Genomic DNA, 24,453 nt, shown 5'->3' with positions numbered 1-24,453 from the left:
GTTCAGTCTTGATTTAGTCCTGGTTTAGTCTTGGTTTAGTCTTGATTTAGTCTTGATTTAGTCCTGATTTAGTCCTGGTTTAGTCCTGGTTTAGTCCTGGTTTAGTCCTGGTTTAGTCCTGGTTTAGTGGTTGTGTTTCCTGGGTTACAGTGGGCGCCCGGGACAAGTGCATTACTCACATTATGACATCACGCGGTGCAAACGAGTGACACGCCCACGAGAGTCAGTGAGAAACGGCGAGTGTGAAACAACAGGAGTTTTACAGCAAAACAACACACACTTGACATGAGAGGTTTATGTAACCGCCGGCAACGAGGCCGACGAGCCACATGGACTTTCAACCAGTTTGAGTCTCATTTTATTTATTTTATCTGGTTTAGTCCTGGTTTAGTCCTGGTTTAGTCCTGGTTTAGTCCTGGTTTAGTCCTGGTTTAGCCTTGAATCCCAAAATGAAAATAAAAATGTCCAAAATGAAATTGTGTCAACATTTGCTACTGTTTATAGTTATAAATTTAACCAAAATGTAAAAATATGGCACAAAATACAGAGTTTTATAAAACGATCCCGTAACTCGACTTTATCGTGTTTAAGTTTCACGTTTTATTTCGTCCGTCGCGTTTTATTCACGTGTTTTCGCCGTCCGATGGAACATTTACAGTGACGTCTGATGCTTTCCTCGCCGTACGATTGGTCCGTAGCGCAGCGTCGTCATGGATACGTCTCTCACCTTTGCGTTTTGTGCAGGAGAACGGGGTGGAGTTCGAGGCGTGTCTCGTGGCCCAGTGCGACGCCCTCATCGACGCCCTGAACAGGAGAAAGGCCCAGCTCTTGTCCCGCGTCAACAAAGAACACGAGCACAAGCTGAAGGTGAGTGGCCCGGTTACCATGGCGATCGCTCAGATTTAAACCGTTTCAAGGGTACGTTAAAGGGCCTACGACAGGTTTTTACAATGTTCTAATTCTGACTTTATTTGGTGTATTTGTACCTGTTGTACGTATAAATTATAGTTTTACAGCGATCGAGCAGGTATTTGTGGAGAAAATGTAGAAAAATCTATAGAAAAATGACAGGAAGTGACATCACACCAGGGACATTTCACATTCCGGTCAAAGTTTATCCAGAATTTACACAAAGAAACAACTTTTTTGACTCTTTAAACATTAATTCAACAGTTAAAGTCCCTCGCATGTATTTTTCTTTGTCAAATAAAAAAAAAATGTCATATTAGATGAGTTTTGGCCCAGTGTTTGGGGGGGAAATGTCTAATTGCGATTTCTCTGATAAAATTTGCGAGGTTTAGTTCTGGTTTAATCCTGGTTTTGTCCTTGTTTAGTATTAGTTTAGTCCTTGTTTAATCCTTGTTTAGTCTTGGTTTTGTCCTTGTTTAGTATTAGTTTAGTCCTTGTTTAATCCTGGTTTAGTCTTGATTTAGTCCTGGCTTAGTCTTGGTTTAGTCTTGGTTTAGTCCGGGTTTAGTCCTGGTTTAGTCCTGGTTTAGTCCTGGTTTGGTCCAGGTTTAGTCCTGGTTTAGTCCTGGTTTGGTCCTGATTTAGTCTTAATTTAGTCCTGGCTTAGTCTTGGTTTAGTCTTGGTTTAGTCCTGGTTTAGTCCTGGTTTAGTCCGGGTTTAGTCCTGGTTTAGTCCTGGTTTAGTCCTGGTTTGGGCCAGGTTTAGTCCTGGTTTAGTCTTGATTTAGTCCGGGTTTAGTCCTGGTTTAGTCCAGGTTTAGTCTTGATTTAGTCCTGGTTTAGTCTTGGTTTAGTCCGGGTTTAGTCCTGGTTTAGTCCAGGTTTAGTCCTGGTTTAGCCCTGGTTTAGTCCTGGTTTAGTCCAGGTTTAGTCTTGATTTAGTCCTGGTTTAGTCTTGGTTTAGTCCGGGTTTAGTCCTGGTTTAGTCCAGGTTTAGTCCTGGTTTAGCCCTGGTTTAGTCCTGGTTCTGTCCTGGTTTAGTCTTGGTTTAGCCCTGGTTCAGTCCTGGTTCTGTCCTGGTTTAGTCTTGGTTTAGTCCTGGTTTAGTCCTGGTTTAGTCTTGGTTTAGTCCTGGTTTAATTGCGATTTCTCTGATAAAATTTGCGATTGTGAATAGATTTGCGTTTCATGTTTGTAATAACAGGATTCAGATCAAAGTTGACATTGTGACGTAAATGAGGCCCATAAACTGACAAACTACTCAAAGATTCTTACGTAATTCAGAGCTAAACTGCAATTAGCAGTTTTTATGCAGAATTAGACTTGAATTGCGTCCATTCAAATTTCAACTCGATCCCGATACATCTCGCACATTCGTCACGTTCAGACAGGAGGTAGGCGGAGTCAAGTGTGTTGCCCGGGGAAACGCTTTTGTGGTTGGAGGTCCAATACTGCATTTTTCATGTGATATAAATGTTTAAACTTACATTAGTCAAGTGCATTCTGAAATAATCCTTCTAATGGGATCCAATTTCAGCCTCCACTCCCCAGGAAAACACCCGCGTGAACTAGCGGCGTTAGCGGGCGTGTGCAGGCGTGACGGCGTTAGCGGGCGTTAACGGGCGTGAGCAGGCGTTAGCGGGTGTTAACGGCATTAGCGGGAGTGACAGTGTTTGCGGTGTTTGTGGCGTTAGCTGTGTTTGCGGCGTTAGCTGTGTTTGCGGCGTTAGCGGGCTTTAGCGAGCGTTAGCGGGCGCAAAAGGGCATGAGCGGGCGTTAAAGGGCGTTAGCGGGTGTTAGCGGCATTAGCGGGCGTGACAGCGTTAGCTGTGTTTGTGGCGTTAGCTGTGTTTGTGGCGTTAGCTGTGTTTGCGACTTTAGCGGATGTTAAAGGGCATGAGCGGGCGTTAAAGGGCGTTAGCGGGCTTTAGTGGGCGTTAAAGGGCGTTAGCGGGTGTCAGCGGCATTAGCGGGCGTGACGGCGTTAGCGGTGTTTGTGGCGTTAGCTGTGTTTGCGGCGTTAGCAGGCTTTAGCGGGCGTTAGCAGCATTAGCAGCGTTAGCATCCACCCACTCGTCCTCCCCCTGCTGCCTCTGCCCGCTCTCGTCCGTACGTCGCCGCTCACGCTGCTCGCTCACGCCGCTTGTTCACGCCGTCAGGTCGTCGCGCGTTCAAAATCTAATTAGCACTTGACAGAGCGTCGCCTCCGGCTTTTACTGTCACTGTCAGGTTTGATTTACATCCAGCGGAGTCAAAGGAGTCAGCGACGACGGGTTTAAGACGGAGAGAATATTGCCTCGAAGTTGTTTATATGATAATAACTAGGGGCGGGACACGGCACACACAGGGACACAAGATACAGTCCACGAGAAGACAAAAGTGTTGATATAATTTATAATAATCACATTTAAAGATGAGAGATGTATCAAAAATGTAGTATTATGCAGTAGTTACAAAAAAATACAATCAAAACTGTTAAAAATAAGACAGAAACAATTGTAAAAAGTGATATTTCTGAGCAAATGGGAGGGAATCATCTAAATATTAATCTTTGTCAATATTGCTCACCAATAATCAAATATAAATGTATTATTTGTGTTTAATCATGTTTAATCTGTATAATAATCATATAATTTATATAATTTATTGTCATTATCATCAAGCCGTTTCACATCTTAAAAGGCGTGTGAAACGTTTGTATGTTTTTATAATTTTTGACTTTATTTGGTGTATTTATACCCGTTGTACATATAAATTATAGATTTACTCCAATCGAGCTGGTATTTGTGGAGAAAATGTTGAAAAATCTGTAGACAATGCCACAGGAAGTGACATCACCCCACCAAGTTTTATGCATAATTTACACAAAATAAACTACATTTTTGACGCTCTAAACATGAATTCAACAAGATAAAGTCGCTCGCGTATATATTTATTTGTCAAATCAAAATAAATATTGACATTAGATTTGGGCCAGTGGTTGCTGGGTAATTTCTTAGTGTGATGTCATCAATTACAACCAGGAAGTACAATTGTAAACCTAAAAAAAAAATGCTATTCTGGGATAAAATGTGTCTAATTTTTTTTGCCAGATTTAAAATATATTCATCTTAAGGGCACTTTAAATCTCTTTAAATCAGTCATCTGGACAATGTTTTTTAAAATGAATATCAACATTCAGACTTGGACTTACAAACTTTTCATCCTCAAGAGAGATGACTTTGCCAGTGTAATAATCATTCTTTTTAACCTTTTTATTGAATATTTTAACATAATATATTTGAATATATCAGTCACATTAATTGCATTTAGTCTGCTGGCATTTTGAGCCCACAATCTGTGATACAATAGATTTATTTAGTGTGGAATTGTAGATGCATCTTTTAAATCTGGCAATATTTTGTACATGTTATATTTTGCACTGGGTTTCAGATTGGAAATACCTCAATACAATTATAGTTATTATACTGATATGTAAATATTAGCGCTTGTAATGTAGACGAAAGCAGAATGAGACAAAATGGCTGTTGATAATATGACATTGTTGGTGCTGTATAGTCACGTCCAGAGAACAGACTTCGGCACTGACATTCGGCTTGACATGTGGCGTTTTTCTTTAGTATATTTCTCATCAAATCCTGTATAATCAGTCCAGGAACACAAACCCCGGCGTGTAAATCCTCTAGATACTGCATTAGTCCTTCATGTGAGTCGCACGGCGCAGATGGCGGCAGATTTAGCGCTACATGTGTGACTTTTTTGACACTTCCTTGTGTGAAACGTTACATTAGTGTTGCATAACATAAACACGTCTACGAGGATTTGGGAAAGTGAGGACATTTTGAAACCTTATTTAGTGCAGCTCCTGTGGTCAGTATCTAACAGAAGTGTTTTAGTCCTGGTTTAGTCCTGGTTTAGTACTGGTTTAGTCCTTAGTGAGTCCTGAGATAGTCCTGGTTCAGTCCTGTTTTAGTCCTGGTTTAGTCCTGGTTTAGTCCTGGTTTAGTCCTGGTTCAGTCCTGTTTTAGTCCTGGTTTAGTCCTGGTTTAGTCCTGGTTTAGCCCTGGTTTAGTCCTGGTTTAGTGCTGGTTTAGTCCTAGTCTAGTCATGTTTTATGTCTGGTTTAATCCTGGTTTAGTCCTGGTTTAGTGCTGGTTTAGCACTGGTTTAGTCCTGATTTAGCACTGGTTTAGTCCTGGTTTAGCCCTTGTTTAGTCTTGGTTCAGTCCCGGATTAGCACTGGTTTGGTCCTGGTTTAGTCCTGGTTTAGTCCTGGTTTAGTCCTGGTTTAGTCCAGGTTTAATCCTGGTTTAGTCCAGGTTTAATCCTGGTTTAGCCCTGGTTTATTCCTGGTTTAGTCCTGGTTTAGTCCTGGTTTTGTCCTGGTTTTGTCCTGGTTTAGCTCTTGTAGATGAGACATGTGCTTGTAATATTTTCACTTCTAGCTAAACTATTCGATCAAAGTAGAAAAAGCTTCAGTTGTAGTCATCTGGACTCAGTTTGAAAAAATAGACGTTTCGACTCTCATCCAAGAGTCATTGTCAATAACAGAATTTAGATCGAGAACTCCGATATTAATACTGTTCTGTGGTAAGACCCGCCCATTGGGCGGAGCCTTCCTGAAGTAGAAGGAGTTGTTTGTTTCAACAGAAACTCCCCCCTTGTATCTACCGAGCTAGCCTATTCAGAATTTTAATGGGCTATTAGAATCCTCTTTGTCTTTGTGAGACCCTGGCTCAACCACCCTGAGTACCTGATTAGCATCTAAATGTCCTGGTCCTGGTCCTCTACCTTTCCAGGGGTTCAGTATTCCATTATAGATACCAGGAAGATTGAATCTGAGCCCTCCATTTCTGTTTAAAGAAGACAGTGAGGTGAAGGTTTTAAGCAGGGAGAAAAGATGGTTTGAAAGAGGAGTCAAGGAAGCTATTTTTGTTAAAAAAGAAAGACCTTCTTTAAACAGAAATGGAGGGCTAAGGTTTAATCTTCCTGTTATTTATAATGGAATACTGAACCCCTGGAAAGGTAGAGGACCAGGACAAGGACATTTAGATGCTAATCAGGTACTAAGGGTGGTTGAGCCAGGGTCTCACAAAGACAAAGAGGATTCTAATAGCCCATTAAAATTCTGAATAGGCTAGCTCGGTAGATACAAGGGGGGAGTTTCTGTTGAAACAAACAACTCTTTCTACTTCAGGAAGGCTCCTCCCAATGGGTGGGTCTTACCACAGAACAGTATTAATATCGGAGTTCTCGATCTAAATTCTTTTATTGACAATAACTCTTGGATGAGAGTCGAAACGTCTATTTTTTCAAACTGAGTCCAGATGACTACAACTGAAGCTTTTTCTACTATGGAACACGCCTGGACGAATGAGGGATTACACCGACATAATCGATCAAAGTGAAAGCTTTTCTCGGGTCACACATTTTCTCTTTCATCCCTTTTTGCAGAATAAACCTTTTCCATTCAATAAGACATAAAACATCTTTCTCTTCCTGCTTTTGAAAGGTGTAAACTCAGGTCTAAATCTAATTAAAAACCAAGGTCAAACGGCTTCCATTGGCTCAGAGTATTTACCATAACAATTAGCGGCGAGTCCCCAGGGCTTCAACACACGGCTTCACCTGTCCTGCTTTCCCACAATGCACCTCTGCATGCAGCGTCTCTGTAGTATTTGTACTACATGTAGTGTCTCTGTGGTATTTGTACTACATCAAAAGCATCATATGTTTCAGCTTCAAGTACAGCTGCAGCACAATTACATGACGTCTTTAGAGTTTTCCTGGTGTAGTAGAATAAGTTGTAGTAATAGTAATAGTAGTAATATATAAAGACACACAAATGGATCAAAGGAAATACTAGATTATATCACAGTAGTAATGATACTGTAGTACTTTAGTGTAGGATTAGACGTTCTGATGTTTGTAGTAGTTATATTCATGTTATTAGTAACTGTTATTAGCAACTAGTATCTTAAATATTCATAGTGATATGATAGTAGTATGGTATTAGTATTGTAGTAATATGATAGTAGAATGGTAGTAATGGTAGTAATATGATAGTAGTATGATAGTAATACGATAGTAGTATGGTAGTAGTATGGTAGTAGTATGATAGTAGTATGATAGTAATATGGTAGTAGTATGGTAGTAATATGATAGTATGGTAGTAGTATGGTAGTAATATGATAGTAGTATGATAGTAATATGATAGTAGTATGGTAGTAGTATGGTAGTAATATGATAGTAGTATGGTAGTAATATGATAGTAGTATGGTAGTAATATGATAGTAGTATGATAGTAGTATGGTAGTAATATGATAGTAGTATGGTAGTAATATGATAGTAGTATGGTAGTAGTATGGTAGTAATATGATAGTAGTATGGTAGTAGTATGGTAGTAATATGATAGTAGTATGGTAGTAGTATGGTAGTAATATGATAGTAGTATGGTAGTAATATGATAGTAGTATGGTAGTAGTATGGTAGTAATATGATAGTAGTATGGTAGTAGTATGGTAGTAATATGATAGTAGTATGGTAGTAGTATGGTAGTAATATGATAGTAGTATGGTAGTAGTATGGTAGTAGTATGGTAGCAATATGATAGTAGTATGGTAGTAGTATGGTAGTAATATGATAGTAGTATGGTAGTAGTATGATAGTAGTATGGTAGTAATATGATAGTAATATGATAGTAGTATGGTAGTAGTATGGTAGTAGTATGGTAGTAATATGATAGTAGTATGGTAGTAGTATGGTAGTAATATGATAGTAGTATGGTAGTAGTATGGTAGTAATATGATAGTAGTATGGTAGTAGTATGGTAGTAATATTATAGTAATATGGTAGTAGTATGGTAGTAATATGATAGTAGTATGATAGTAATATGATAGTAGTATGATAGTAATATGATAGTAGTATGGTAGTAGTATGGTAGTAATATTATAGTAATATGGTAGTAGTATGGTAGTAATATGATAGTATTATGATAGTAATATGATAGTAGTATGATAGTAATATGATAGTAGTATGGTAGTAGTATGGCAGTAGTATGGTAGTAATATGATAGTAGTATGGTAGTAGTATGGTAGTAATATGATAGTAGTATGGTAGTAGTATGGTAGTAATACGATAGTAGTATGGTAGTAGTATGGTAGTAGTATGGTAGTAGTATGATAGTAATATGGTAGTAGTATGGTAGTAGAATTGTAGTAATACGATAGTAGTAGTTGCTGGAGTTGTGGTTGAATGGAACTAATAACATAAATATTGTAGTAGTTGTAGTAGTTGTTGTTGAAGTAGTAGTTTAGGAATAGTAGTAAGGGCAATTAGTAACATAAACGAATTGATAGTAGTAGTAGTGGAAGTAGGAACAGTAGTAGTTTAGGAATATCAGCTAGTAATATAAATATAAGTAGCTGTGGTAGTAGTAGTAGTAGCACAAATATAGCACATGTATTGTACTGAAGCTGGACACTACACCAATAGTAAGTTATCATCAATTCTACTTGTACTACGTGCACTTATTTGCAGTAATAACGACTTTTACTCAAGTACATATTGTATCACTGGGACGAAGCGCCACATGATGTCGCGGCGGCCGATCTTTCCTGACACTGAACCGGTTTCCACGACGACGGAAGAGGACGTGGAGTGGAACACGTACACAGCGACTCGACCGCGGACGCTCCAATCGATGACACGCCCACCGCCGCTTCAGAGCGCGATTACACGGAAAGCGCCGCCATTAATGGTTCGAACGCCGTGGAGGAACTTGAGATGGAGCGGTCGAGTAACACGACGCGACCGGAGCCGTGTATTTGTCCCGCCACCAGTTATATCGAATGGAAAACCGTGACAGGAAGTCGATATTGTTCTGTAATCCGGCGTTTAGAGGTGTTTTATTGGTCAGAATGCCAGGGCTGCAACTCGTATTTATCGATCAGTCTGGCGATCGCGTTTTTAATCGATTAATTGTTTAGAATGCAATGAAAAGATTTTTTGTGTGTGAATTTGACGAAGTTGATGAAGTTTTCTGATCCCGGTGGAGCACATTTATGGACTGAAAGAGTGTTTTTTTCCATCAAATACACTGAGTTTATACATTTACCACGTCGTTTTCATGGAAGTGCAGCTCAAATTGAGTCGTACACCTCGATTTCTCAGCTCGTGGCATGTTTTGGATTGAGCGTAGGGGCCAGTTAACGATTATTCCATCATTTAATCAGTTGACAATTATTGCAGTCATGGATTAGTTTCGATTAACCTGACTAAAACATCTAGAAAAACACACATTGTTAAGGTGAGCAGACTTGGCAGACTTGTCTTGGCAGTGTAACTTTCGAGATAAGTACCGTATTTTCTGTCGCACCAGCCAAAAAATGCATAATAGAGAAGAAAAAATTATATATAAGTCGCACTGGAGTAAACGTTTTTTTGATGAATGGTGAATAGGTGTACGTATGCTAACGCTAACACCTTCAGCTACATGAAGTATGCTAACGCTAACACCTTCAGCTACATGACGTATGCTAACGCTAACACCTTCAGCTACATGACGTATGCTAACGCTAACACCTTCAGCTACATGAGGCACAGACAGAACTGTGGTAAGTGTCTGGTATGTTAACGTAACATATGAACAGTTATTCAGATAACTATAGCATAAAGAACATGCTAACAAGTTTAGCAAAGCATCAGTTTTACCCCAAATCACTAAATCCACTGAATTCTTCTTCCTCTGTGTCACTTCTAAACAACTCCACAAACTCCAGAGGAAGAGGAAGTGCAGATTCTTCTTCTGCGTCGCTTAGAGCCTAGAGCGCCCTCTTGTGGTCGCCAGCGTGAAAATAACGAATAATATCACATATAAGTCGCTCTGGAGTATAAGTATATAAGTATAAATATAAATATAAGTCGCATCACGGCCAAAACTATGAAAAAAGGTGCGACTTATAGACCGGAACCTACGGTAAGTTAAATGACATACTGTGGAACGTCCCTTGCAAAGCGGCAGCATCTCTATGGAGACGCCACAGGTCCAAACCAAGTCTAGAAAACCAAACCGTTTCCACCAGGACGATGGATGCGCCGCACTTATCGTTCTCTGGTCCTTGAATTCAACCGATTTCACGAGTTCCGGCGTGGATTTGTGTTCGCTCTGATCCAGCCCAGCTTTAGTTTGGGTTTAATCATAATTTCATCCCGATTTTTTTGCGACGAATGTGTTATAACCTATGAAGAACTGATACTAAACCTGGACTTTTACTGCACACTCTCCGAACGCCCTCTTTAGACCTGTTATCGCTCCGAAAATGGCCTGAAACTTGAATAAAACCGTGTCACCGTGGCCTGATTTCTATTCCGGTCTGCTCCTGTTCCTGTTACAGTCAGGACAGATGAGGAGACTCCTTCGCCGAGCCCCCAACACTCAAAACTCACAGAAACATTTTAATTACCACGATGACTGTAATCTTTCGACGCCGTAAACACAAACAGCGACGGAGCAAATGTAGATTGTGTGGAGAGTCTGATCAGGAGTCGTGCCGTGTCAGACGTGATTAATATTGATGGTTCGAGCTGCTTCGGGGAAGATGACGGCGACGTTTTTTTGCGAGTTTCAGCGTTTTGTTTTTGTTTGTTTATTGGGCAATTTTATTTGTGTAATGAGGGAATTGAAGTGAGGAAGTGAGCGTGCCGTTTGGTGAACACAGTACGATTATGGACAGAGGTGAGTCGTGGGAACGTTTTAAGAAATTGTACTTTTCAGAGTAGGTTTTTTGATTTGTTTGAAGTATCTTTACTCTTATTTGAGTGAAAGTTTTGGTGACTCTTCCCACTGTAAGACTACAATATTGACATCATTGTAATAATCCCAGTTTCTGTGCATTACTAAATGTTTATTAATAGAAAATGATAGATTTTAAATACATTTCACGCCCAAACTGTCACTCAATAGTCAAGTGTAATAGTTTCTCCAAACACTTTTTACACTTACTTTTGTAGTTATTGCGTCACTACTTGAAATAATTTTTTCCACCCACTTCTCTTGATGAATTTATCTTATTTTACGTCAACGCGCTGACAATAATTCAAAATCTATTCTCTAAATTAAGTGTGAATCACATTTTCAGTGTTGTGCTGTGATTCTTCTTGTCCTTGTTTGGTCTGGATTTGAACTCAGTTTAATCCTGATGTTGACTTGGTTTGGTCCTGTTCTAATCCTGGTTTAGTCTCCATCTAGTCCAGGTTTAGTTCCAGGATTAGTCTCAGTTTAGTCCTGATGTAGCCTTGGTTTGGTCCTGTTCTAATCCTGGTTTAGTCTCCATCTAGTCCAGGTTTAGTTCCAGGATTAGTCTCAGTTTAGTCCTGATGTAGCCTTGGTTTGGTCCTGTTCTAATCCTGGTTTAGTCTCCATCTAGTCCAGGTTTAGCTCCAGGATTGGTTTCAGTTTAGTCCTGATGTAGCCTTGGTTTGGTCCTGTTCTAATCCTGGTTTAGTCTCCATCTAGTCCAGGTTTAGTTCCAGGATTGGTTTCAGTTTAGTCCTGATGTAGCCTTGGTTTGGTCCTGTTCTAATCCTGGTTTAGTCTCCATCTAGTCCAGGTTTAGTTCCAGGATTAGTCTCAGTTTAGTCCTGATGTAGCCTTGGTTTGGTCCTGTTCTAATCCTGGTTTAGTCTCCATCTAGTCCAGGTTTAGTTCCAGGATTAGTTTCAGTTTAGTCCTGATGTAGCCTTGGTTTGGTCCTGTTCTAATCCTGGTTTAGTCTCCATCTAGTCCAGGTTTAGTTCCAGGATTAGTCTCAGTTTAGTCCTGATGTAGCCTTGGTTTGGTCCTGTTCTAATCCTGGTTTAGTCTCTGTCTAGTCCAGGTTTAGCTCCAGGATTAGTCTCAGTTTAGTCCTGATGTAGCCTTGGTTTGGTCCTGTTCTAATCCTGGTTTAGTCTCCATCTAGTCCAGGTTTAGCTCCAGGATTAGTCTCAGTTTAGTCCTGATGTAGCCTTGGTTTGGTCCTGTTCTAATCCTGGTTTAGTCTCCATCTAGTCCAGGTTTAGTTCCAGGATTAATCTCAGTTTAGTCCTGATGTAGCCTTGGTTTGGTCCTGTTCTAATCCTGGTTTAGTCTCCATCTAGTCCAGGTTTAGTTCCAGGATTAGTCTCAGTTTAGTCCTGATGTAGCCTTGGTTTGATCCTGTTCTAATCCTGGTTTAGTCTCCATCTAGTCCAGGTTTAGTTCCAGGATTAGTCTCAGTTTAGTCCTGATGTAGCCTTGGTTTGGTCCTGTTCTAATCCTGGTTTAGTCTCTGTCTAGTCCAGGTTTAGCTCCAGGATTAGTCTCAGTTTAGTCTTGATGTAGCCTTGGTTTAGTCTCTGTCTAGTCCAGGTTTAGTTCTAGGATTTGTAAAAAAGCTTTTAGGCATTCACAAGGTTCCCTCTGATTTAAATGTAATCCATTTCCAGGGTTCTCGGTCTAAATTGTGTTGCGTTGTTTGTGTAAATGTGAACTCGCTCTTACTGCCCATGTATCCACTGGTAAAATATGGGTTAAAAAGGTTGGGAGCCAATGCTAAATCTCGAACACAGAACAAACGAGAGAAATAAACTGTGCTCGCAAAACAAAAACAAAACAGAAATGATCTTTGGAAATACTTGACAGTGTCGTTTTGACCTCAGAAAACCTTTTATCTCGTCTCAACTCTCTCCCAGTTCATTTGAGTTGAGTGCAGCTTGGCAGAAACTGTCTGAGTGAGTTATGAAAATGTGGGCCAAACCTCCACAGCCTGAAGAGAGGAGACAGAGAGGGAAAAGGAAGTCTGAAGTTTGACGGACAGTTTCACACAGGTTTAAACAGTGAGATCTATGTCTTCTACAGAAGGCCCAGAACTAAACAACAAGTCAACGATATCTGACCTTTGAACTATAATGAGCCACAGAACTGCTGCCCCTTTAGAACTGCCACTGGTATCTGAGTGTACGGTCCATCCCATAATGAGGCCACACCATAAACATGTTAAGTTTATAGACACCCACGACAAACGCTTGTTGTTTCTAAGTTTGTTGCGTTGGTTTCTGCCGTCTAACGTCCCACAGAGTGACACATCGCTTCCATAAACCAGCTTTTCATCAACTTATAACAGAAAGAGTTATTATTTTCCGGACAAATTTTCATAGTTTTGCCCGGGGTGCGACTTATACTTATATTTATACTTATATACTCATACTCCGGAGCGACTTATATGTGATATTATTTGTTATTTTCACACTTGCAACTGCATTTCATACTCCAGAGTGACTTATATATGTTTTTTTCTTCTCTATAATGCATTTTTTGGCTGGTGCGACTTATACTCCAGTGCGACTTATAGTCCGAAAAATACGTAATCTAAGAATTTAAAGATTAAAATTCTTATTTAATACTGATCATTTCGGCAGCTAATGCATGTTTGCTTTGGATTTGCTTTTAGAATATGGCGTAAAAAAGTAAATATTCAACTTCTGACTAATTCCCCTAATGTTAGATTTGTGGTACTTTGTGTTCCAACATATCCTCGTTAAACTATGTGTTTGTTGCATTGTCCACGTTAGATTTAAGGACTGTTTATCCCACGGTTGTTAGCGGTGATGCTCATTTTGGATATATTGCTTAGTATCTGAGTTAAATTACTACCTCATCATAGTACTGCTCTTATCAGCTCCTGTTCAAGTACACAAGTCCTATCACATCTAGTCCTCGCACATATCTCTCTTCTATCTCATCCTGCAGTGGTTAAATTACAGTTTTTTCCCCCTGTTGCTGCAGAAGGATGCTCGTCTCCGATGGCAACAGCAGAGTCTCTGTTCCTAAGCAACGCCGCCTCCTACGTCCTCTCCATCCATCCACATTATATTTATACTGCAGGGGACCAGTGAGGGGGATCTCCCGACAAGCGGCAGGGAAATACAAGAAAGTACACTTTATATCACTACAATATATCTATAACAGCGAGGCAAATTCAGTTTATCGTTTGCAATAAGATAAGGATTTGTAGGAGTAATAAATGTCTGAAATTTTTACTCAAAATGCATGTTTTTTTAGGGATGGAACAAGATCTCGCGTGATAAAAACCCCACTAGCTTGAGCTGCGCGAGAAGAATGATTTTTTTAAATGTGTTTAGACTTGACTAAAAATAACTGTACGTTACTTTATAGCCAAAAAGTACACAAAATAAATACAGGAATATAAACCTGTATTTTTAAATGTTAATATTTGACTGGAAAACATCGAAAACGTGTGTCCTTACTGTGCTTGCATCGCCACAAACCTGACTCGTACTTGGAGAAGATTTTTTTTTTAAATATGTTTAGACTTGACAAAAAAATAACAAAAAAACCCACTGCGTAACTTTATAGCCATAAAAGTAATACGGGAATAAAAACCTGTATTTTTTTGGATGTTTTTATTTGACTGGAAAACGTAGAAAAACGCGTGTCCTTACTGTGCTTGCATCGCCACAAACCCGACTCGTACTCGGAGAAGAATGATTTTTTGAAATGTGTTTAGACTTGACAAAAAATAACCCAAAAAATAAGTATGTAACATTATAGCCAGAAAGTACACAAAATATTACAGGAATAAAAAACTGTATTTTTTGTATGTTTTTATTTGACTGGAAAACGTAGAAAAACACGCGTCCCTACTGTGAGCTTGCATCGCCACAAACCCGACTCGTACTCGGCCTGACGGCGCCTCCTTCCGCTTTTTTCCGTTGAAATGTGGTTCCTTTGGCTGTAATATTCCACAGTAGGGCATAAATAGTGTGACCAGACGTCCCAGCAGTCCCAGTTTGGAGCCCTGCGTCCCATGTGCCAGCAGATGTGTCCAAAACCATTGATTTGTCCCAGTTTGTCCCCGTTTTTGACCACTTTAATACCTGCCTACAGTAAAGAGGGGAATATATTGTATATTTCTGTATCCAAAATCGAGAAAACTTGGCTTTAAATGAACCAGAACACAAACGATACTCTCTGATTGACCGATAAAAGTCTCTCTAGTGACTCACATAAACATTTACTTAATTAACTGGCACTTTTTTACAATTTTATGTTTTTATTGGCAAAATCTGGTCACCCTGGGCATAAAACACATCTATTTATATGAAGAACGTTCAGAATCGTGATTTTAATTCCCCGTTTCCATGGAATTACGCGGGTCGTGTCGTTCCGGCGGCACAAAGTACAAGTCACGTTGCCAGTTTCATTATTTTTTTGATCTTAGACTCTTCTTCATCGTTTAAATGAGCAAAACTAACGATGGAAATGTCAGTTTTTTTAATCGGTCCGAACGGGCGAGGACGTGACTCCGCGCGCCCTCCCGTGACCCTCGACGGGTTCTGAGCGTGGCGGTGTGAAATGTCACACACGTGTCCCGCTCGCGTCACGCTCTGTCCGTGTGAGCCAGAATCACGCCATCGATCGCGCCGCCGCCACCTGCCAGCGATCGGATCTGTGTTTGCCCCTTTGTGTCATTAACGTAAGGTTTAGTCTGCGTTTACGAGACGGCCTTTCACTTCGCCTGTCGCCATGGCAATAAGGAAGAAATACTTCTAGTTCGTGTCCGCACTCGTGTCCTTATTGATAAAGATTGAATTGAAATGTGAGACCTAAAGATGATTTGACTTGTTTTAATGTAGTGTTTTTTTTTATTTCTTGCTGAAAATTGCGCTTTAAATCGCTAAATAATCTCAAAAACGGTCAGAAATATCATGAAATAAGTCAAATAATCTTGATTACAATTGTAAATTCCTCTGATATTGTAAAACACCCTGAAGTCAGGTAAATTAAACCAATTCCAAAGACTCAAACCCCTTTCTTTTGTTTATTTTTTTAATTTCTTCACTTGAAATGAATTCAAGATCAATAAATTACACTTTTGTGAAATGAATTGAATGTAAAAGTGTTATTTAAATTATTACTCTATTCAATTAGTCTACAAAGAATGTTACAATGGAAGAAAAGACAATTAATTAGCTTAACTTGAACACTAAAGGCATAAAAAAGAATAAAGTGGTTCCCAAATTTGTTTAGACATCCAAAAATGCTAACGGCTAAATGCTACCATGATGCTAACGCCGCCACGGCTAAATGCCACCATGATGCTAACACCGCCACGGCTAAATGCCACTATGATGCTAACACTGCCACGGCTAAATGCTACCATGATGCTAACACTGTCACAGCTAAATGCTACTATGATGCTAACACCGCCACGGCTAAATGCCACTATGATGCTAACACTGTCACGGCTAAATGCCACCATGATGCTAACACCGCCACGGCTAAATGCCACTATGATGCTAACACTGCCACGGCTAAATGCCACTATGATGCTAACACCGCCACGGCTAAATGCCACTATGATGCTAACACTGCCACGGCTAAATGCCACCATGATGCTAACACTGCCACGGCTAAATGCCACCATGATGCTAACACTGCCATGGCTAAATGCCACCATGATGCTAATACTGCCTGCTGTTTTTCAGTTTAGAAGTAAATTTACTGTACTTCATTGTATGTTTTAGGTATCTATACTTTACTTGAGCACATTTTACAGTTGATACTTTTTACTTTTTGAGAGCAGGTGTCTGTACGTTTGCTATACTACATTTTTTAACTGGATTTAAAAGCAGAAAGTAAAGTCGAGTTATTGTTTAGCATATTCACAGTGACATCCTGCGTAAAGGTTTTAACTTTTAAGTTTAGTTTTAAGAGGAAATAAACAAATATATACATGAAATTGTCTAGAAAATAAAGAAACCACTAGATTTAACGCTTTAATAGTTCTCGAGATCTGTGTGAAAGTACATTTTTAAACCATTACTTCAAAACTTTTACCTAAGCAGATTTTTTTTATGATATTCTCTTACTTTTGCTTGACTAATATTTGTCCTCCTGCTGTATCCGTACTTTTACTTAAAGGCGCAATGGACGATTTTTCGGCGGTTTGAGAACGCAGGTGGAAGTGCGCATGCGCACTCCCCCGTGCGGACTGATACAACACACACGTGCGTTTGTTTATTAGCGCAACGGAGCGCATCACATTTCTGTCCACTTCTGCGTCAGCTTGAACTGTCTTTCTTCGTCTTCATTTTGCCCCGTACACTGAGGGAACTATATTATGATAGATCAATGCGCTTAGGCACGCGCAAATGTGGGATGAGCCGCACGCGGCTGCAGGTGAGCGGTAGGTGCGTTTTATGATTGATACGTGGCAGGACAAATGATTTATCCACGCCACGAGGAAATAAGACTCAAATTTATGCCAAAAAAATCGTCCATTCAACCTTTAAGTAACAAATTGAGCACTGTTTTTCAAGCTGTGACCAAAACTGATTTATTCGTGCTCAAAATACACATAATTAACCGGAAAACGACTGGAAAAACTGCGTATCTATGTGATTAACTGTTTGAAATAATTGTGATTTTCAATTAATTATGAGCCCAATAATTGTATATTAAAATGGATATATTGGAAGGCAAATGGCATCGTCCTTCCGTCTTTTGGTCGCGCTAACTGCTAAGCGCTAGCTAACACTACGCGCAGTCATGTTGCGTTCGTCATAGCGACCGTTGTTATTTGCAGGTGGTGCGGGACCAGATCTCCCACTGCACCGTGAAGCTGAGGCAGACGACGGGGCTGATGGAGTACTGCCTCGAGGTGATCAAGGAGAACGACCCCAGCGGATTCCTGCAGGTCAGAGCGTTACACGTGCAGCGCTACGTCGCTACAAACGCGCCGCGGGATATAACATTGTGACGTATAAATCAAAACAATATATCGTAAAAACACAAGGCTGAGCGGTTAGGTCACTCTTTACCATATATATCTTTGATGTATGTCTTCCTGTCCGGTTCATTTGGTGGTTTTTAGATTTATTTATGTTTATTGTGGCTCCCCGTTAGCGCAGTCGAGCTGGCGATATTCTTCCTCGGGTCCTTTAAAGCAGAACTGAGTAACATTTTCACCTTATTGAACTTCTCTGTAAGTACCTGTGATGGTTAAATATGTATTTTTGGGGCGTTTGAAGTGTCGGTCGTCGCCCCCTGCTGTCTCTGGGCGGAAAACCAGCCTTGTGACATCAAAACAACTCTCCTGAGAAACCTTCGCTCTCATCAAATTATACTTTTGTGAAGCTCAAATACAATGTTAAAGCTAAATGTATGTATTTATTTATGTATTTATTCATTTATTTATGTACATATTTATTTATTTATTCATTCATTCATTTGTGTATTTATGTATGTATTTATTCATTTATTTATGTATTTATTTATGTATTCATTAATGTATTTATTTATTAATTTATTTAGTTATGTATTTATGAATGTATTTATTTATTTATTCATTTCTTTCTTTCTTTATTATTATTATGTATTTTGTTTTCATTCTTTTAATAGAAAAACATTTTACCCAGGAAATTCAGAATTGTTGCTTAGCTTATATTTTGTTGTTAAGACTTAAAATCATAAGCATTTAGATCAGACGACAGTTAGCTTTGGCCTCCGGGTGCCGCGATTCTGAACATTTTGAACATCCTGATGACGTAGCATTTTAAACAATCTGTTACGTGCGTTTTTACGGCTGCAGATTTCGGACGCTCTGATCCGGAGGGTGCACATGACGGAGGGCCAGTGGGGCAAAGGCACGCTGACCCCGAGGATGAGCAGCGACTTCGACCTGACGCTGGACAGTGGGCCCCTGCTGCAGACCATCCACCAGCTCGACTTTGTGCAGATGAAAGGTGCGACGCCAGGGAGCCGTTTAACCGAGCATTTTTTCAGTGTATTTGTTTTTATTGCTCAGAAATGCCTAGAAAAAGCATGCATTCTCTTCAATGACAAGCAATAACATCTCCATAGAAACCAATGTATTAGCCAGCATGAAAAAAATAACGCAATGTAGATATTTGACTACCGTATTTTCCGGATTATATGTCGCTCAAGAGTATAAGTCGCACCAGCCAAAAATGCATAATAGAGAAGAAAAAAACATATATAAGTTGCACTGGAGTATAAGTCGCATTTTTTGGGAAATTTATTTGATAAAATCCAAGACCAAGAACAAATATTTCATCTTTTACACAATTTAAAATAATAACAGATGCGAGAACATGGTGAATAGGTGTACGTATGCTAACGCTAACACCTTCAGCTACATGAGGCACAGACAGAACTGTGGTAAGTGTCTGGTATGTTAACGTAACATATGAACAGTTATTCAGATAACTATAGCATAAAGAACATGCTAACAAGTTTACCAAAGCATCAGTTTTACCCCAAATCACTAAATCCATTGAATTCTTCTTCCTCTGTGTCACTTCTAAACAACTCCACAAACTCCAGAGGTAGAGGAAGTGCAGATTCTTCTTCTGCGTCGCTTAGAGCCTAGAGCGCCCTCTTGTGGTTGTCAGTGTGAAAATAACAAATAATATCACATATAAGTCGCTCTGGAGTATAAGTCGCACCCCGGCCAAAACTATGAAAAAGGAAAATACGGTATTCTTTTAAAAAACATGATATTTTTTACTGTTGAGTTGTAATACTACGACGTTTGCAAGCTTCTGACCTGTAAATTCATTAGCGAGTAAAGTTTACTTCAAACTGGCAGAAAACATGATGAGACACCATCGTTTATCTTTTAAATAGACCGTTATCTCGTCAGGCCACTTCATACCGCCATAAAACTCCTGCAGTGGCAATCATAAATCAATACTGTTGGAGAAAATCTGTCACAAAGAAGCACGTTTCCCCATTGTTCCCGCTCTGTGCTCTTTTTTTTGTTTCTTTACGATCCCTATTCCTCTTCGGCCTGGTGTCCCCGAGGCCGCAGCTGTCAGTTATCTCGTTTATTGACTTAACGACTGTGATCTGGTCTCGTCGTACGTGCCTGACCTCTCCGCTCTCCTGCCCGCTGTGTATTTTGAACGGCGGCTCGTGGCACAGATCTAACCCCCGGTCTCGCTTCAGTCCCGGCGGCCCCGATGCTGCAGCTGGAGGAGTGCTGCACACAGAACAACAGCGCCACGTTGTCCTGGAAACAGCCTCCCTTATCGACGGTCGCCGTGGAGGGTTACATCCTGGAGCTGGACGACGGCAGCGGAGGACCGTTCAGGGTAAAAACATGAACACAATGACACTCGACTTTTTATCGCTTATTGTTCAAGAAGCCAAATATGAAACGATACTTTAGGGCTCAATATTTGTCTTGTTTTAATTTCTTTGCACTACTAGGGATTTTTTTTCGTGTGGATTTATTGTAGTACGATAAGATTTGAGATTTTTGCGAAGGTGTATGTGTGATTAATGCCCGAAAATGGCCAGTAGCGCTGCTCGTTTCTTTGGTCACGAGCTCGCGGTTAAGTTCCATTTTTATTCCAGTGAGCAGCACATTGTTGTAGTGAGAAAACACAGAGAGACATTCGTCATTTGTCTCTCGTGTTCTATCACTACAACAAGGTTTAAGTGTGAGCGGAGCAAACCTGGCAACGTTCTGGGACTGAAGCCTGTGTGAACGCGGGTCAGAGCTGAGTGTTCTGAGATCCGCACATGGCAACAATGTGTGAATTATGACTCATGTTTTACTATTTTACTTTAGTGTTTTTATTCATTGTGTTTTGTACATTTAGAACAAGGGGGTTTACTGCAGAGCTATTCAACGTCATTGCACAACACACCACTGTAACTGCTATAATTTGGGTCGCACAAAATATCCCCAGAACTGTTTAAATCAGAATTAAACAAGGACTAAACCAAGACCAAACCAGGTCTAAACCAGTGCTAACCCAGAATTAAACCAGTAAACAAGATTATTTAGGTATTTAATTTAATATTTGGAAGCAGAGTCGTCGGCCGGATTAAATCACTTGGAGTGCCAGTTTTGGCCCCCGGGCTTGATGTTGAATAGCCCTGGTTTACTGGGATAATCAAGCTTCAAGGTTGTTGTGTTCATCATGATATTTTTCTCTGTAATTGTTATTATAAAATATCGGGATAGAGTCAAGCTATTCATGTTGGCACCATGCTATTTGCACCGCTGGCCAAAAGAAGTATAATCGTAAAAGTTTGTTGGGGGCTTTACGTTTAACTTTCCTCATTTGTTGTATTTGCGTTAAAGTAATAGCTCTTTGTCCACTAAATACTTCGGCCGACAAAGCGCCTCCTGTCGCCGCGGACTCCCACCCGGGCGTTTTGAGTGAATTCCCCGTCGTAGATGTGAGTGAGATAGCGCCGGTCATGTGACTCCGGAGTGGTTTTGGGTGACACCCGGGAGGAGCAGTCCGGGCGGTGCGCAGCTGTAGCATCAAAGCCTCCGGGTCGGACCCTCCCAGAGTCGCTCGGTGAAACGTATCCGACCGCAGCCGGCTCCGCTCTGGATATCGACCCCCGCGGCTTTTGTCACCGCCGCTACTTAAACCTGCCACACAATGGGGCCCTCACAAAGCGCCGGGGGAATCTGACACGCAGGGTTTGTTCTGTTTTTTTTGAATGGGCAGAGAAAGTTTCCCTGCTCCTGCTGACCTGGTGCACTGTGTTATGAGGAGTGACTGTGTTCTGAGGAGTGACTGTGTTCTGAGGAGTGACTGTGTTCTGAGGAGTGACTGTGTTCAGAGGAGTGACTGTGTTCTGAGGAGTGACTGTGTTCTGAGGAGTGACTGTGTTCAGAGGAGTGACTGTGTTCTGAGGAGTGACTGTGTTCTGAGGAGTGACTGTGTTCTGAGGAGTGACTGTGTTCAGAGGAGTGACTGTGTTCAGAGGAGTGACTGTGTTCTGAGGAGTGACTGTGTTCTGAGGAGTGACTGTGTTCTGAGGAGTGACTGGTTTCAGAGGAGTGACTGTGTTCTGAGGAGTGACTGTGCTCTGAGGAGTGACTGTGCTCTGAGGAGTGACTGTGTTCTGAGGAGTGACTGTGTTCTGATGAGTGACTGTGCTCTGAGGAGTGACTGTGCTCTGAGGAGTGACTGTGCTCTGAGGAGTGACTGTGTTCAGAGGAGTGACTGTGCTCTGAGGAGTGACTGTGCTCTGAGGAGTGACTGTGCTCTGAGGAGTGACTGTGTTCTGAGGAGTGACTGTGCTCTGAGGAGTGACTGTGTTCTGAGTGACTGTGCTCTGAGGAGTGACTGTGTTCTGAGGAGTGACTGTGCTCTGAGGAGTGACTGTGTTCTGAGTGACTGCTCTGAGGAGTGACTGTGCTCTGAGGAGTGACTGTGCTCTGAGGAGTGACTGTGTTCAGAGGAGTGACTGTGCTCTGAGGAGTGACTGTGTTCAGAGGAGTGACTGTGTTCTGAGGAGTGACTGTGCTCTGAGGAGTGACTGTGCTCTGAGGAGTGACTGTGTTCTGAGGAGTGACTGTGTTCAGAGGAGTGTCTGTGCTCTGAGGAGTGACTGTGCTCTGAGGAGTGACTGTGCTCTGAGGAGTGACTGTGTTCTGAGGAGTGACTGTGTTCTGAGGAGTGACTGTGCTCTGAGGAGTGACTGTGTTCTGAGGAGTGACTGTGTTCTGAGGAGTGACTGTGCTCTGAGGAGTGACTGTGCTCTGAGGAGTGACTGTGCTCTGAGGAGTGACTGTGTTCTGAGGAGTGACTGTGTTCTGAGGAGTGACTGTGCTCTGAGGAGTGACTGTGTTCTGAGTGACTGTGCTCTAAGGAGTGACTGTGCTCTGAGGAGTGACTGTGTTCTGAGGAGTGACTGTGTTCTGAGGAGTGACTGTGCTCTGAGGAGTGACTGTGCTCTGAGGAGTGACTGTGCTCTGAGGAGTGACTGTGTTCTGAGGAGTGACTGGTTTCAGAGGAGTGACTGTGTTCTGAGGAGTGACTGTGCTCTGAGGAGTGACTGTGCTCTGAGGAGTGACTGTGCTCTGAGGAGTGACTGTGTTCTGAGGAGTGACTGTGTTCAGAGGAGTGTCTGTGCTCTGAGGAGTGACTGTGTTCTGAGGAGTGACTGTGCTCTGAGGAGTGACTGTGTTCTGAGGAGTGACTGTGCTCTGAGGAGTGACTGTGCTCTGAGGAGTGACTGTGTTCTGAGGAGTGACTGTGTTCTGAGGAGTGACTGTGCTCTGAGGAGTGACTGTGTTCTGAGGAGTGACTGTGCTCTGAGGAGTGACTGTGCTCTGAGGAGTGACTGTGTTCTGAGGAGTGACTGTGCTCTGAGGAGTGACTGTGTTCTGAGGAGTGACTGTGTTCTGAGGAGTGACTGTGCTCTGAGGAGTGACTGTGAAGATGTGACTGTGAAAATGTGGCCGCGTTTTGGCGTTTTGAGAAAGAAATAGAACTTGTGTTATGTTTTCAGACACTTTCCTCGACAACCTTAAAGTTTTTAAGTACCTCACATTAAGGACACAATAAAGGACAAGTTATAATTGCAAGTTATGATGTTTTCTTGGGCTGAAACCGCTTGATCGCTTACCGTATTTTCTGGACTAATGGTTGCACCGGAGTATAAGTCGCACTAGAGTATAAGTCGCACCAGCCAAAAAATACAAAATAGAGAAGAAAAAAACATATATAAGTTGCACTGGAGTATGAAATGCGGTTGCAAGTGTGAAAATTACAAATAATATCACATATAAGTTGCTCCGGAGTATAAGTATATAAGTATAAATATAAGTATAAGTCGCACCCCGGCCAAAACTATGAAAAAAAGTCAGGAAAATACGGTATTTTAATCTGTCAATGGAGTCTCAGTCGACCAACGTTTCTAGAGTTGACTGATTATTTTTATTGGGATTAAACAGATTTATACGGACAACAACAGAAAAGAGAAGACACAGAGTGCGTTAGCTTTAGTTTCTGGAGTGACTGATCCATTTACTCTGCTTTTTTACGTATAAATGACGCAAATGACGCAGTTTATTGTATTGTAAGTTGTTACTTCTTTCGCTCCCTTTGAGTCAACGTCTTGATGCAAAGGTCTGTAGTCGATCTGAGTATTTCCTTGGTCGACTACAATGTTTTCCCCTCCTCAAAATCACACCTGGAGTTGTATTTAGCTTCATTCATCTTGTTTCATTGATCGTGTGCACAAGGTTGTCTAGCTCTGAGCCTCAGAAATCACTCGTTTCAATTTTCCCAGTTGCGTCACAGGTTCAAATCCAGCCAGGTTTGTTCTGAGCTTTTCTCACATCAAATTGCGTTTATAATAATTACAATTATAAATGCGTGCTTAAATTTGCCTCGTTGCTTATGGATAGTTTGTTCTTTAAAGAACAAATATTATGCATTATTTGTATTGTTATTGGCCTTTAAACATGCTCTCGAGTACCTTCACTTGTCACTAAGATGTTTTTCCAAACCAGGAATTGATTTTTGGCTCTATCTAGTGGCAGCAGAGGGAATTACATAGGTGAGATAAACCAAATCTAGCTTCCTTCTGACACGCTAATGTAGCCGCGCAGTGTAGCGACAATTTACTGACTTAAAACAGATCTCGGAGCCACGTCACAGGTAGAATATGACATCACACATCTGTGAAATTCAGAACGGAGTGTTTTTGATGCTCGAGGG

At 41.0% G+C, this 24,453-nt stretch overlaps 1 protein-coding gene across 4 annotated transcripts in view; it reads left to right on the top strand.

Annotated features, from left to right (window-relative positions):
* The window catches only part of trim9 (tripartite motif containing 9), a 63,546-nt gene that overhangs the window by 28,473 nt on the left and 10,620 nt on the right, over positions 1-24,453 (top strand). For all 4 annotated transcript variants that reach the window (XM_072458023.1, XM_072458021.1, XM_072458020.1 and 1 more), the window contains exons 3-6: positions 745-867; positions 17,538-17,648; positions 18,543-18,696; positions 19,922-20,067. In XM_072458023.1, the coding sequence (XP_072314124.1) occupies positions 745-867; positions 17,538-17,648; positions 18,543-18,696; positions 19,922-20,067 (534 nt within the window). The remainder of the gene's footprint in view (positions 1-744; positions 868-17,537; positions 17,649-18,542; positions 18,697-19,921; positions 20,068-24,453) is intronic.

The sequence above is a fragment of the Eucyclogobius newberryi genome, unplaced genomic scaffold (genome assembly GCF_026437365.1).
Source record: "Eucyclogobius newberryi isolate DKJ021-1_F unplaced genomic scaffold, fEucNew1.0.hap1 SCAF_21, whole genome shotgun sequence".
NCBI lineage: Eukaryota > Metazoa > Chordata > Actinopteri > Gobiiformes > Gobiidae > Eucyclogobius > Eucyclogobius newberryi.
This window is presented reverse-complemented; position numbering and strand designations above follow the sequence as displayed.